At 43.6% G+C, this 14,850-nt stretch overlaps 2 protein-coding genes across 7 annotated transcripts; one reads left to right on the top strand and one right to left on the bottom strand.

Annotated features, from left to right (window-relative positions):
• Positions 1 to 530: 530 nt before the first annotated feature.
• rab3il1 (RAB3A interacting protein (rabin3)-like 1) lies at positions 531 to 8,644 on the bottom strand. Of its 6 annotated transcripts, none has more exons than XM_083667046.1 (12): positions 8,484 to 8,644; positions 7,475 to 7,867; positions 5,706 to 5,895; positions 5,444 to 5,539; positions 5,210 to 5,287; positions 4,874 to 5,110; positions 3,939 to 4,067; positions 3,737 to 3,849; positions 3,477 to 3,500; positions 2,748 to 2,847; positions 2,394 to 2,460; positions 531 to 2,187 (listed from the first exon to the last, which is right to left on the bottom strand). In XM_083667046.1, the coding sequence occupies exons 2-12, from the start codon at positions 7,690 to 7,692 to the stop codon at positions 2,102 to 2,104; spliced, it is 1,338 nt and encodes a 445-aa protein (XP_083523172.1). In that variant the 5' UTR covers positions 7,693 to 7,867; positions 8,484 to 8,644; the 3' UTR covers positions 531 to 2,101. The 6 variants fall into 6 exon arrangements, with proteins under 6 accessions (XP_083523172.1, XP_083523176.1, XP_083523173.1 ...); XM_083667050.1 differs by having other exon boundaries at positions 7,599 to 7,867; XM_083667047.1 differs by lacking the exon at positions 3,477 to 3,500.
• A 1,045-nt stretch (positions 8,645 to 9,689) lies between these two features.
• On the top strand, positions 9,690 to 14,274 carry best1 (bestrophin 1; the record flags this gene model as incomplete). The annotated part of the gene is made up of 9 exons (XM_083666440.1): positions 9,690 to 9,841; positions 10,166 to 10,260; positions 10,629 to 10,862; positions 11,403 to 11,557; positions 11,856 to 11,933; positions 12,245 to 12,397; positions 12,611 to 12,691; positions 12,897 to 13,048; positions 13,218 to 14,274. 9 exons carry the CDS (start codon positions 9,690 to 9,692, stop codon positions 14,272 to 14,274), a joined length of 2,157 nt encoding a protein of 718 aa, XP_083522566.1.
• Between the last annotated feature and the right edge of the window lie 576 nt (positions 14,275 to 14,850).

Raw genomic sequence — 14,850 nt, 5'->3', positions numbered from 1 at the left:
AATGACCTCAGTGTCTGGAACACTTGGCAAAATTCTTCTTGGAACGCACGCTCTTATAACAGCTTTCCTGACGACTCTATAATGCCATTTTAAGCGACTATTCTTGGTATGTTGGCTCTTTGTGCCATATTTCCTCTCATTAAACCTGTTTAGCAACTGTGGGTGTGGGAGTCAAGTAGAGCTTTGAATTAAGGTAACCAAGCAGTTCCTGGTTACGACCTCAATCTCCTGACAAATCAGTGACCTGCCTGAGGTTAAAGGTCTCTCCGTCTTCCAGTGATACTGGAAGGCTTTCCATGTTACATGATTTATTTGTACTTTAAGGCTGCTGTGGGGTAAGAGTGCTGAATCGTCTATTCCAAAACATCACCCGATATTACCACTTGGCTGACGTTGCTAGTATAGCTTTACTTTTTCTTTTTTTGCTGTGACACTCTCATTGCTAAGAAAACAAAGGCATACAGCAACAATCCTCTCTCTTGTGTGAACCTTAGAGAAAGAGAATCATACTCGCCAGTACATTTTGGATAAGGCAATTCTAAGGCCATAAAAAAGGCAATAAAGCAGCACTTCATGTGACATATTCTGTATTCTTCATTTTAAGGTCTTTCATGCAAAGGTGGCTAATATCAATAGTGCAAAGTTATAGGACATTACTGAATAAAGGTGAGTACACAACTGTTCACATTATATATGGCTATGTATCCATGCAAAAGCAACACTTGGTCATTTATGGCTTATACATACAGAACATTTTAGGTGAACTACAACAGTTGTGCATAATACAATCACATTAAAGCTGTTTCATGTCCCAACTAGATAGTTAAAGCTCTGATTATATTAGGAGTGAGAGGGGTACATTTTGTCATTTAAATAGGCTATCTATGATTTATCTTACCATTAATAAAGTAACAAGGTTAACATGCAGTTGTTGGTTTTTTCCCCAATGATAAACGTAAGCCACTGTACAGTATGACGTCCCAGTCCTTCCATAACCCATTATGACTATACTGTAGGTGCTTTGTCTGTTTGGGCCATCTAAAATATAGTGCAAGAATCTATCAACATTAAGGCCATGCATTTGCATAGTAATAGGCCACAGAGGTCTTATTTGCTGCAGTGCTTCTAAGGCAACAACACATGCCAAAATCCAGCTGTACTGGAGTGTATATGGCACCTGACAAGTGAGAGGCATAGGGCTCAATGTGGAGTGCTTCTGTGGATACCACATGGATATAGGTCATCTGTACTGGTAAACAACAGTTCTTTTTTGAATTATGTTACTGTCCTTGTGTTTGAATGGACTCCAGCTACTGTCCAACCTCCAACTACATTGAGTCAATTCTGATGTGTTCACAGAAGCTATTTCAGTTTTGCATCCGTCTATTCCATTAGGGATATTTAGATACAAGACAAGGCCATGGACAACAAAACAAGCCCTTATACTAGCTGTTAGCGCCACTTCAGTAATGAAGACATTATACTGTTGTATTTCGCTTCATAGACTATGTAATGAATATAATGAGGATAAACACATTTCCACTTCTTAATCGGTAATTAACATTCTGGTCTTTTTTTGTGTGTGGCACATAAGCTGCAAGACACTATGCATTACATTGTTGTCGCAGTGCTGGTTTATAATATGGTTCTAATAGTAAAGCCGGTGGTGACACAGATGTTTTCCACTTCCCTTGTTAGTCGCACTTCAAAATGGCACCTCTACTCTAAATGCACTGATATTCCATCAGTGGAGGCTGGTAGAGGTCAAAATCGGGAGGACAGGCTCATAGTAATGCATGGAATGGAATGAGGAATGGTATCAAACACACGTGTTTGATTCCATCCATGCATTACAATGAGGCCATCCTCCCGATTTCTACCTCCACCAGCCTTCACTGTATTCCATGGATCCTAACCGCTAATCATCGGTTGAATATGGACACTGACCAAAGACCTGTATGTTACTGTACCAGACTGACTAGAAACATGTATGGGTACTGCACGAGTGACCCAGTCTCTAAGGACCATGTTCTCTCCCATTGGTCTTGCTGACTCTGTGACTGTGACGTTTCTCTGTTGATCACCGTCTCCTGTCTGTCTTCTAGCCCTGGTCTGTGAGGTAGAAGCCCAGCTTGGCCACTGTCATCTCCCTGCGCAGACGCATCACCTCCCAGAACATCTGCTCCGCTGGTGGGGACACGGGGACGAAAGGGACAGTTAGTAAGTGTCCAACTAGCTGAGCAAAGCCACAGTTGTCAGGACTAGTGTGGCGTTGGCCTTCGTGAAAGGGTTTCAATCAGTCATCTTCTGGTTTGGTCTCCACATTGTGTCATAAATGAGTTTGTTGTTAGTCTCTTATCGTGTCTCATTTTCAGGGGGGATGTTAGACTCACCATCATGTCTGACCAGACCCTGCTGGATATAGCGGATATAGGTGAAGAAATTACACACCGCCGTGATCTGGAAGGGTAAAATGAGAAAGGTTTCACATGTCATTTTAGATTTACATACAGAAAATGCACTGCGATAGGACGGGAGACATAGCATAGGCCAGACATAACAAACATACAAATGCAAATGCCCCCTTTGTCCAGGTCCCTGAACGTTGCACATTATGCTATTGCACAACCCAATGTCCATGATTCCACATTTTTACATTGCAACAGGATAAATTAAAAAAGTACATATGAACACAATGGTCAAAATAATATGAATGTGAGTGAGGAGAGGGTGGATGGGTCACCTACCCGTGATCGGCTGGAGGGAGAGATGTAGTAGTAGCTTTCTTTGTCCCCAAGTTTGATGCGATGCCTGCAGGGCCGGGACATGCCGCTAAGGGCACACTTCCTGCCAGGCAGAGAATCACACTCAGCTATGGAATTCTACATTATAAACATAGTATAGGATGAGAGAGAAATACTGTTAATTGTTTTACATCACAGAAACAAACTAACACTGGACAGATAGTTACTTCTTGCCAGGGACAGAGATGAACAGTGCATTTGAGTTAGACACAAGACACATTTCATAAGTCTCAATCTCAAGTATATCTGAAAAGCATTGCAATGGTATTTAGATTATTTATGCACTGGGAAGGCAGACAAGAAGCCTAGAAAGAGCTATAGCAGCAAAGAAGACATGGCTAATTGAAGGAGGTGTTAGAGAGTATTATGCTGAAAATGGGGAGAAAGGTTGGTTTTGTTAGTTAAAATGATCACACCAGGAAACATGCATATTCCCACCCTCACCATTTCATCCATTACATCCATTTACAGGTTTGGTCGATGTGAGCTATTGCCTCATTTGACAATGACAACAACGCAATTCACAATGGGTAAAATCTAAAGACCATTTAAATGATTAACTATTGAGAAAGTACTCAGTTCAAAAGTCTGGAGAGGGAGTCTTCATGCCATGCTAATATTATCTTGTTAGTGGACGCGTTAATCACATGATTGGCTCCTAAAGTCACTTACGTCTCTATGGCTGCCCTCAAGCCACTGGGAAAAGAATGTCAAATCAGTGATTAGAAAGCATGAAGTGAAGCAGCAGTGTGTCACTTGATTCAAATTATTGCATATGATTACTGTACACTCAATCACCTGATTGGATAAGTGAAAAGGTCACTACAAAGTGATAGGAATTGAGAGTGTTGATTTGAGTGTGAGAAGGCAGTGAATAGGCAGAGGAGGAGATAAAGACAGTGGTTGTGCGGTCGTAGAGAGGTTTAACTCACTTTGGCCCTCCGCACTCTACGGCTGAAGCTTTGACCATTGGTAAGGCTGACATGGCCACAGGCTCAATGGTCAGAGAATTGTTCTCCACTGCACTCTGCACTGACTGAGACAGCTGTGAGGGGGAAAGGAGTCATTAGCACATATATATATACACACACACACACACACACACCACATGTACCAACAAACAAAAGTACTAGCCTCGGATCGGGTGAAGGAGAGGCAGGGGCCGATGTCCTCCCTGTAGATTCGACTCAGGAAGGCAGAGGCGCGGTCTAGACTACACTGTTCCCTCCAGGTCAGGAACTCTGCATACAGAACATTATCCATCTGAAGAGAGACAAAGGAGAAATGTAAATACACAGGCACAAAACACACAGGAGCATACACAGGTACCAGAAATGACAATGGTCATGCTACAATACAAAAAAGGAACCTGTCAGTAGAGAGTAAACATCCTCAGAGCACACACTGGTACAAAACTGAGCCATGAAACATCACCAATTAAACTGTAAGGTAGTCAGGGTCAACCAGCCAATGACTAATCTGCTGTGATGAGGAGCAGGCAGGCAGGCAGGCAGGCAGGCAGCCACTTAGGACAGAGGGGTGTGGTTACCTGGTGGCTGTGAGCCCCTGGCCCCTCCCCCTGCTCCTGCAAGTAAGGTTCATAGGTCACACTGACCGAGTGGCCCGGTACCAGGCACAGAATCAGAGAGAGGAGGGCAGGAACAGTAGGCTGAGAGAGTACGAGAGAGGGAGAACAAGGTAGGGAGGGATGATGAGCAAGTGAAAGAGAAAACAAGCGAGAGAGAGAGAGATGAGGGAACAAGAGAAAACATGGGGTGATGGATGGGGTTGAAAATAGAAATGCCAGAGGAAGGAATGGGGAGGAACAACCAGAGGGAATTGGAAAAGAAGAAAAATACATTTCACAAGAGTTAGCATGCTGCAGTAAAAAAGTTAGTACAGGCAGTAAACGAGTTGTCCAACCTCCAGCTTTAGAAGTTGATCGGAAATGTTGAAGCGACAGAAGTCATTATGTTTTTACTGTGTGCGTGTGCGCACGTGTGTGTGACTACACGGTATGCAGAACAGTATGAGTTAGCATATGTGTCACCTGATGGCAGCTGACTTACCTCACGTTCCTCCGTGCCAGCTGGTTGCAGCGAGACAGAGGGCGATTCTACATGTCCAGGTGGCAAACAGAGGACACCACTGGCACTCTTGTTGCGGGTGTGGCCTCCTCCGTGCCTGTGGGACCCTCTGGTACCTGGGGGCATCAGCTGAGGATGGAGCTGGCGGTTAGGTGAGGAGGGAGTGGAGGTCAACACCAAAGTCTTCAAGGCAGACACCTCTGCTTGCAGAACATCAATCTGTGGAGCCATGAACATGAGGATGGGTTACAGATAAGATGAATATCAGATACAAGTGTAAATAATGAAACGGGGACAGAAAAACAGACCGAGACTAACCTTGCCCTCAGCCTCCTTCAACTGTTTCTCTGCCGCCGCTTGTTTGACATTGGCTTCACGCACCATCTTGTGAGCTTCCTGTATAAAACAAAGACATTTGAATACCTCAGTTGTATCTTAATGAACAATGTGAGAAAATGTTATTTTTTGCATCATAATCCTATTTTACAATGTCAACTGGTAGCATTACATTGCACTCACACAGCATGGGCTGCAGAAGTAATTCCTGCCTACCTCAAACAGACTAGCAGTGAGTTCCTCCAGCTCAAGCTCCAGCTGATTTCGGACCTGTGACAGACGCTCACACTCCTTGTCCTTCAGCTTCAGCTCCTGAGAGAGGATTGGAGAGGTTGGGCAGAATTGGGTCAGTCTGTGTACAGAGATAAATCTATTGGGAACACACTACATTGTCAGACTATTTTTGAGGTCACACATTGTATTTGGTCATGCTGTGTGAATTGTGATGTGTCTGTAAAAAAAATAAAAAGTACAACACCTTCTGTGCAGCATCCAGCTGTTCCTTGAGGATCTCTGAGCCCTTTTCTCTAATCTCCAAGGAGGAGCTCCTGAGGCGCGACACATTGTCATGCTCCCCGCCCCGAGCACCCTCCCCTCCTAGAGGCATGGGTTGAGCCTGCCTTCCAGCCTCCGCTCTAGGCCTTGAATCGGGCTCCAGGTCTACCAACCTTGAAAACAAACAAACATAAAATTTGAAATTTGGCCTATGATTGGGAATTGGAGATTTTAGGCTCACTTTGTAGTTTAATCACATGGATTAATATGGGCAGTTAGAAAATCAAAAGACTGTTGAGCCGATGTTGCAGTGTTTGTTTGTTATTGTTTTAGGCTTTTAATCCATGTATTCATCACACAATTCAGGTAAAAAAAACCCTACCATGTGAATGAAATGAAATGAACTTAAAACTTCATGAACACGTGTATTTATATCGTCTTGTAGGCTATTCAATAACCATAAAAGTGATACAATACATTGTTTCCCTAATCAATTGTTTGGCCTAACACTGGATCACCATAATAGGAGTTGGCATTGACACAGTTTTTTTGGGGAGAAATGAGGTGCACACAAAAGTTTTTTTCCAGATTGGCCTATCATTGAAAACATTAACAAACACATTTATTCTGTCGCTATGAATCGTAACGACATACATTCGAGGCTAAACTCTTTGCATAACTTTTCCTATGCAATGGCACATTTCACCGGATTTCCCTTTCTAGATCTCCGCCCTTACCCTCTGAGCACCCGGTGAGAAGATTCACTTCGAACCGCGGTATCATCAGCCGCTGCCAACACAGATTCCTTAATTCTTTGAACTGTTACAATAACCAATGTTTACTGTTGCCGACGAGATCATATCGTTGAGAGACGCACTTGTTTCAAAACAGTGTTACAATTTTGTGAGAAGGAATGCTTTACGACGATACAGTATACACTGAGCTATTACACCGAGAAGCCAAATCAAACGAGATAAAGTTCATAACCAAATGTTGTTTACTTCTACTGCGCCTTTGGGATGCGCTCTGTTTGCATTCTTGTTCATTCCGACAGTGAAAAGGACGAATCGTGTCGTCAATCTGTCACAGGTCACATGATAACACAGCCTATACCATTCCCAACCCCCCCCCCCCCCCCCCCCCCCTCAAAAAAAAAGTTCCTGTTTAAGGAGACATGTCCACCCACTGTAAAATGAACGAACTCACAGCCACAGAATACGTTTTACTCTCCAAATGCTGGATTCTACAGTAGGATAACCTACCCTAGACTCATGTCACTGATAGCCCTATATGCCATATAATTATGCCAGAATCTTCCCACTTACAAATGATGTGCACATGTTCATTGAACACTCAAGTTCTCAACTAATAATGATTTTCAACTAATGTCTGACGGTGTCTGCAAATAGGCTATGTGCAGCTTTTTGATGGGAAATACTATAAGCCATTGGTTGATGGGAGGTATTTTTCCACAATGGACAAAATAGGGCAGCACATGCTTGTACCTGCAAACAACACAAGTGGCCCTACAGTCATACAGGTTGTGGGAAGGTTATGACAAGCTCATTTACTTTTATAACAGGCATCTTGATTCCCAGCAGAGGTTGTTGCCAACTTTCTATTTGGCATGATATGGTAAAGATAACGCTTAGTCACAGGTGGGGTCAGGACTTTCTAAAAACCATCCCTATGACAGTAGGCCTACAATTGTAGGTTGCAAAAGGGACAATTAATTCAAGTGCATTCTCTTACCTTCCGACCACACACCCCTCCTCTTCAATCTCTCGGGCCGACTTGTATTTAGCTCCTCGCTGCTTCAAAATATTTTGTTTACCATAGAAAGTTGCAGCAGAGTACACTGCAATCCCAGATTTACCTGACACTAAGACCTCATATCCTGGGCTGGCTGCTGATGCTGGCGTTGGGGAAGAAGAAATCTGGACTCTGTGAATTCCCTCAAAAGCGTCCATTTTTCACAGTGTGTTAGAAATCCAGCTGCAGGCTTAAGTTAAGGTCCTGGCTTCTGTGAGATCATGACTGAGATATGGGTTCTCCCACCAGTGATCAGCCTCAGTGTGGGGACATATTCCCCATCCCCTGTCTCTCACAATTTACTTGGCTTCAGTGGTTCTCTCTGATGCTTACCTGGAAAAACATACAAACAAAATTTCAATGTTACTTCAATGCAGCACTTTGGATTGAATAACTCCATCACCTAACCACTGATATCCTGGGCTGGACATTCACAACACTACCTCCTGGGTGCGGGTGATTTTGAACAGTTCCACTATCAATATAGTGTACAAGATCAATTCATTGGTCTGAAAAAAAACACTTGAATCGTGGATATGGGCCAAAAATAGACCTACAGTAAAATTGTGTATTTAGTTCTACGAGCCTGCCTAGAACACAATCATGAAGAATCCAATTATGTATATAACTGTCGTTAAGGCTTTTTTAAAAACAGGAGACAATTATTTGGCCAGTTTTTACACTTATCAATTAGGGCCTACTTCTTTTAATAAACCGACCAGCACTACCGGTGAGGATTTGGCAGGTGCTGCCGACGCGATAAGTAAAATCAACTTTAGTATTACTAACTTTAGTAAATACCAGTTTAAACAATACTTTTCAAAAGTATTGTTCAATGTCATGTACGCCTATTTGTTAAAATAACTAATTTATCTTTGCAACAGACTACATTGTTGTCGCGGCACAGATTACAAACGTATGGAATGTTGTATGGAACAAACCTACTCACCATGTGTGGACTTATTCAACTTGAAAGATGACTGTTACCTCATTGTATAATACTGAACTAAATCAGAGAATTTCCTCGAATTCAGTGAATAGTCATGGTGTCGATTGAAGAGTTGGTGAAAGTAGAACAACTGCGAACTTCGCCCTCCTGTTCGTGTCGCTCCCTTGGTCATCTATTCAAGGGTTAATCACTAACACCTTCATTCCAGCTGCTCAGCAACACGCATTTCATCCACTAGGTGGCTGCATATGGGTCCGCCTCATTTCTGGTGTGGTGTGGGATTTTCAGGGTTCTTCATGGTGGGTATCACCCGGGCCACACAACCCCTCTGATTGCTCACCTGGTCATGTTAATGCTTGGATTATATTCTGTTCATACAGTTGGTTTATTGTCGAAATGACAAAGATAATGATGATAATAAATGAGTGTGTGTGTGAGTGAGTGAGTGAGAGAGAGAGAGAGAGAGAGAGAGAGAGAGAGAGAGAAATAGTGTTGTTAGATCATTTATTTGTTTTAATGTGGGTGTTATGTTGTACACAGATTTGTTCAGATTAGCAGGGACCCAGGCCTTACAATGCAGCTTTGTTGCTGGAACAGATTAACACATCAAGTGACCGGAGGTGTAGGAGTCCATTGCTTTCTTTTTCTCTCCCACATCCCTCTCTCCAACATTCTCTACGAAGCCAGTCTCCACACATTGATAAGGCACAGTGAGTATCATCTACAATCAACCTGTTGTACATTTAGGATTCAATGGGTTATGGATGGGTTTTTGAATTAAGGGAAGTGAATAAGGTATTCTGAGTTATGGGTAGCTATATTGCATTTGATGAGTGCAATATTTTTTGTTTCCATTGACCCTATCTTAATTCCTCTTTCTCTATCTCTCTCTCCTCCCTCTCAATCTACTCTACCCTCATTGGCACTTCTCACTGCTCAGCCTGCCATTCATATCACCATTGAGTTTCAGTAAACCAGTCAATCAAATTCGGAAAGTGTTCACATGTTTCTATGAGAATTACTTCCCCAGCTAGTTCATGTTTGCCGTTTAGCTATGTGACCAAAACAGTCTCATGAGTGCCAATCTTTTGGTAGGTGCATTTGTGAAACAGACAGTTATAGGGTCACACTGATATCTAAACCATAGGGGTTTTGGGTTTCTGCGTCTGTGCCAAAGCCAGCTAGCCTGGCCAGTGAGGGGCAGCGATGACAGTGACCTACTCACGCAGGGTTGCTGATGCAGGTCTGGGTACCTTCTCTCAACTGCTTCTGCGCTGGAAGGGCAGCATTTATAAGCTGCTCTACAGGGAGCTGATCATCTTCGCTACCCTCTACTACTCCTTCAGCATCATTTACAGGTAACGTGACCTATAAGATAAGTGGTTATTAATGTTATTTACTCTTCTCTAAGGAATTTTGTCAATCTAACTGCAGATAAAGGACTGGGAATATGAACATGTTTTGCTTTGATTGCTGATACTGCATATGTGACACTAATTTCACTTATATTCACTATGTTTCCGTACAGTGTCTCCTCAACTTAAAGGGCTGAGGGCAGTTTTAGGAAACCTTGTTGAATGTAATGTCTAGTATGATCTGCTAAAGGTTTCCCCTCTCTTTTTTGCAGATCGGTACTCCCCAATATGTTCAATCATAGTGGCTGATTGTCTTTTTTCCACCAGGTTTGTTTTGACGAATGGGCAGAAGAGGCTCTTTGAGAAGCTTTCCATTTATTGTGACCGCTATGCAGAGCTCATCCCTGTGTCCTTCGTGTTGGGTGAGAATAGGTTGTTGTTGTTTCTGTTGTTGTGGACAACTGCTTCATTCTCTCTAATCATTGAACCACCCTTCTCCTCATTGGCAGTGACTCACACGCATAAGTAACCTCCCATTACCAACTTTATTAGTCTTTATAGCAACAAATGATATATATATATTTTTTTTAAAAGATCCCTCATACTAACACACATCATCAGGTTTCAATTTAACCACAAGTGACAATGTGGAGTCAAAGAACACTACAGTACAGTGGTCAAGCATGGTTATGAAAGGTTTCTGTACTTTAGATTTAGACTTTGTGTCTAATTTATATTTCATTAGTAGACTATATTTGGAGTATAATTTCCTCACATTTTTGTGTGCCAGGTTTCTATGTGACATTGGTGGTGTCCCGCTGGTGGGGCCAGTATGAGAGTGTACCCTGGCCGGACCGCCTGGGGGCGTTAGTGGCAGGGCACGTCCGTGGTGCCGACGATGCTGCCAGGCTGACCCGCCGCACCCTCATGCGCTACGCCAATCTCTCTGGTGTGCTCATCTATCGCTCTGTCAGCACAGCAGTCTACAAGAGGTTCCCCACCATGGCACACCTGGTGCAGGCAGGTATGGTGTGGTACACAGCTTCATCAAGCCTCACTGCTCCCAACCTCTAAAGGACAACACTTTGGGGTGCTGTTTGTAACAGACCTTGTTTTTTACAAGCCTTTTCCCACCAGATTTAGATAAATCAGAGTAGATGTATACATCTGGTCAAAATAAATATGTCCTCTTTTTTAGTGGATTTAATTTATAAATCTGAGCCTTGAGTTAAGATATATTATAAATATCGTTCAACTTCTACAAACGACATCCCCTACAACACAGCTACAGCCTGTATCCTTATTATGGGAGCACTGCTTGTCACCCCGAACATTACACTCATAGCTTAGCCTGTGACTCTTTGTACTTGGAGTTAAGACTTAGTGATGCAATTGGAAGGATTAGCAGAGTTCTCTGGGGCTGTTGTTGCAGATCTACTTAACTGCGTACACAGTCAAACTCCCAAAGTTCATCATATCCGTTCATTATTATTTTTTTAAATCAACCTCTTTGAAGTGGGTTTACTGCCCTGAGTAACAGCCCCCCTGTGTCTATTCCCCCCAGGCCTGGTGACAGCAGAGGAGCTAAGGCAGCTAGAGGATTTGCCATCTCCTCATAATAAGTTCTGGGTTCCCTGCATGTGGTTCGTCAGCCTGGCTCTGAGGGCACGAACCGAGGGCCGCATTAACAATGACGTAGCACTCTCAGCCATCCTCAATGTAGGTATACTGGGTCTGAGGAAGAGAGTCAAAATGTCTTATCTATGACCCTGTATGAGAAAAAAAGCAGAGCTTTCATACTCCATGCAACTCTGACTCCCACACTGATCCACACCATGTGCTGACTGGCCATGTGGACACAATTGACACACAGTTAATTCAATTCAGTTCAATTCAGTTCAATACAAAACTACAGTCGTGCTTTAATCATGTTACACTAATACTGTGTGTGTTATATGTATACATTGGCTGGATATGCACACAATGATACAGTACATGTCCTCTCATCTCTCCTCAGGAATTGAATCATTTACGGACGCAGTGTATGAAACTCTACAGCTATGATTGGATCAGCCTACCCCTTGTCTATACTCAGGTTCTGTTATCTACATTTAGTATTGGTGGTGGTGGTTGTAGTTAGTTTAGAAGTAGTAGTTGTTGTAGTTAGTTTAGAAGGAGTAGTTGTTGAAGTGAGTTGTTTTAACGATACACTAAAATAGGCAACAGTGATCTTAATCTCAACTTGGAACAAACAATCTAACTAAGTAACTAAAGGAAATGCGTACTAGCTAACATTAATTGACCTTTTCAAGTGCTTTGTAAGATCAATAGAAAGGTTTTAGACATATTAAATTATTTGTGTAATCATTCATAGTTTGTGAGTTGTGAGTAGTCTCTTTCTGTTAGGTGGTGACAGTAGCTGTCTATAGTTTCTTCCTGGCTTGTTTGATTGGCCGGCAGTTCTTGGACCCCACCCAAGGCTACCCTGGCCATGATTTGGACTTCTACGTGCCAGTTTTCACCCTGCTGCAGTTCTTCTTCTATGCTGGCTGGCTCAAGGTAAGACAGGGAAGAGGGTCCACCATAAGGCAAAATCCTACATGTCCACAGTTGTGTCACAATATGACTGAATGACTCAGTGAACAAATTATGAGTGACTGAATTACTTATTCATGTTAAAAGAATCAGAGAACAATGAGGATTCTTGAAGTGTCTCAGTATGAACAAGTTATGTCTTGATTTTTGATTGTGATTTTTCCTGTATGTTTTCAGGTGGCAGAACAACTCATCAATCCGTTTGGGGAGGACGATGATGACTTTGAAACCAACTGGCTAATTGATCGAAATTTACAGGTTTCTGCCCAAACCAAACCATAATTATATCCGTAGTATACTGCTTTATCTAACTAAATTCACCCTTTAATTTCATTGTCTCCATATCTCTCTCCATGTCGTTTAGACCATTTCACTTGTTTTCAAAATCAGTTCATCCCAATGTTTGGCTAGATCGGTCCACCAGGCCTGAGACCTGTTATGCCTCCTGTTCACTCCCTCCCAGGTGTCCCTGTTGTCTGTGGATGATATGTACGACAGCTTTCCAGTCATTGAGAGGGATAAGTACTGGAATGAGTCAGAGCCCCAGCCTCCCTACACTGCAGCCAGTGCTGAGCACTGCAAACCCTCCTTCATGGGCTCTGCTCTGGATGTCAGGTATACATGCTCTGTAAACACACCCTACAATAAAGCCTTATTTCTTTGTAACAAGCTCAGGACCAAAGTATATAAAGATGCAAAGCATCTAAAAATAACATTGTTCATTTTGTATTACAAGAATGGTATTACAGAACTAGCTAACACTGTTACTGCCATTCTAAACTAGTGTGCCTAAAGAAGAGATGGAATTCCAAACCAATTTGGAGCAAATCAAGGAGCATGAAGAGGCCAACTACTCTACCCCACTGCTGGGAGGCCTGGGCCGGCTCCTGGGGGTGCAGTCACCCAGCTTCCCTCGCTCCACCTCCTCCTCCCGGGTCTCTCTCCTTCGCCGCCGCCCTGGGGCTCCACTGAGCCGCTTCCCCCTCATCCTGCACCCAGAGGCACCCTCAACCCCCAACCAAGTCCGCCAGCCCCCTAACCATGAGCGGGATCCAGATTATGCCTTCTCCTCTATGCCCCTCTATGAGAGGCCAGGTTTCTACAGTTGCCCACAGACACCCATCCACTGTGTGCCCCCCACCGTGCCACGCCCTCGCCCAGCCCGTCGACCCCAGGGTGACTGGAACCGCAGCTGCAGCTCACTGGCTCCTCCAACGGTGGGCCTGCCCCCAGACACCCCCGGGCATGTTCCTCCACCGCCATCCTCTGCCTTCCCCTGGCTGAGTGAGGACGGTGTCCCTGCCTTCTCCTTCCCTGACCCTGCCCCTGAACTCTACCCTATCTCTAAACTCCACCCTGGCCAGGGCCTGCTATCTCGCCGACCCCTCCCTCCGCGCCTCACTCTGGATACCCCACCAGTGGCTGAGGGCCAGGCTGGGCCCCTCAGTCCTCGAGGAGTGGGAGGTGGGGGGGAAAGAGTGTTTTCATTCACCCCTCCCACTCGCACTCCAGCGCCAAATCCTGATAGCAGCTCCACCAGCATTAATGCAACAAGCACCAACAGCAATAGCACTACAGCCAACCTCTGCAATGGTACAAGCCACAGCAACTTTTGTAACCATGCAAATTTTAACAGCACTCGAGCAAGTAACAATGGCACCAACGGTGGTCTAAGCAATAATGTGAACACCATTTCCTCTTCTGGGTCCTCGCAGCAAGCAGCCAATCAGCAACACTCACCCAATGATTCAGGGATTTCATTGGCTGAGGGGGACCTGTTGAGGGCACTTGTTGTGGACAGCGGGATGAACAAGGGTGCTGGAGGGAGGGAACAGGTCTGAGAGAGAAGTGTATTGGATGGACTGGAGGTTACCTTCACTCTGACATGTTTATTTGTTGAAAATTCCATACACTGGAGATGCACTTAATATAACAAAGTTGTACTATTCCTGCTAATAAACCAGTATGATATCTTCATGGGAATCATCAATTTATCAATCAATCAGGGTTGCGGTCAATTCGATTTAAATTCACTCAATTCAGGAAGTGATTCAAATGTACAACTTCTCATTTTCAGTTTAATGAGAAATCATTGGAAATGAATGCCCTATATGCAATAATTAAATGTATTCCTGAATTTAAATTCTACTGACCTCAACCTTGAAATCAACCCCCTAAGGCAGCCCGAGGCTTTGATCACAATACCTTATCAAGCAACTGCTCAAATGAGCTCTATAAAAGGACCTACAGTATTTAAAATACTGAGCTGATCCCTACTTCTTGATAGGTGCTCACTCGAATAACTGTGTTCCATTAGCCTAACATGACATAACAAGCACATAAGATCTCAGTACAATAGAAACACTAATTTAGGGACAGTAGCTGTGTTCTCTGACTCTCCCTAAAGTGGTGTGGGT

This window comes from Argentina silus (assembly GCF_951799395.1).
Source record: "Argentina silus genome assembly, chromosome: 3".
NCBI classification, from domain to species: domain Eukaryota; kingdom Metazoa; phylum Chordata; class Actinopteri; order Argentiniformes; family Argentinidae; genus Argentina; species Argentina silus.
This window is presented reverse-complemented; position numbering and strand designations above follow the sequence as displayed.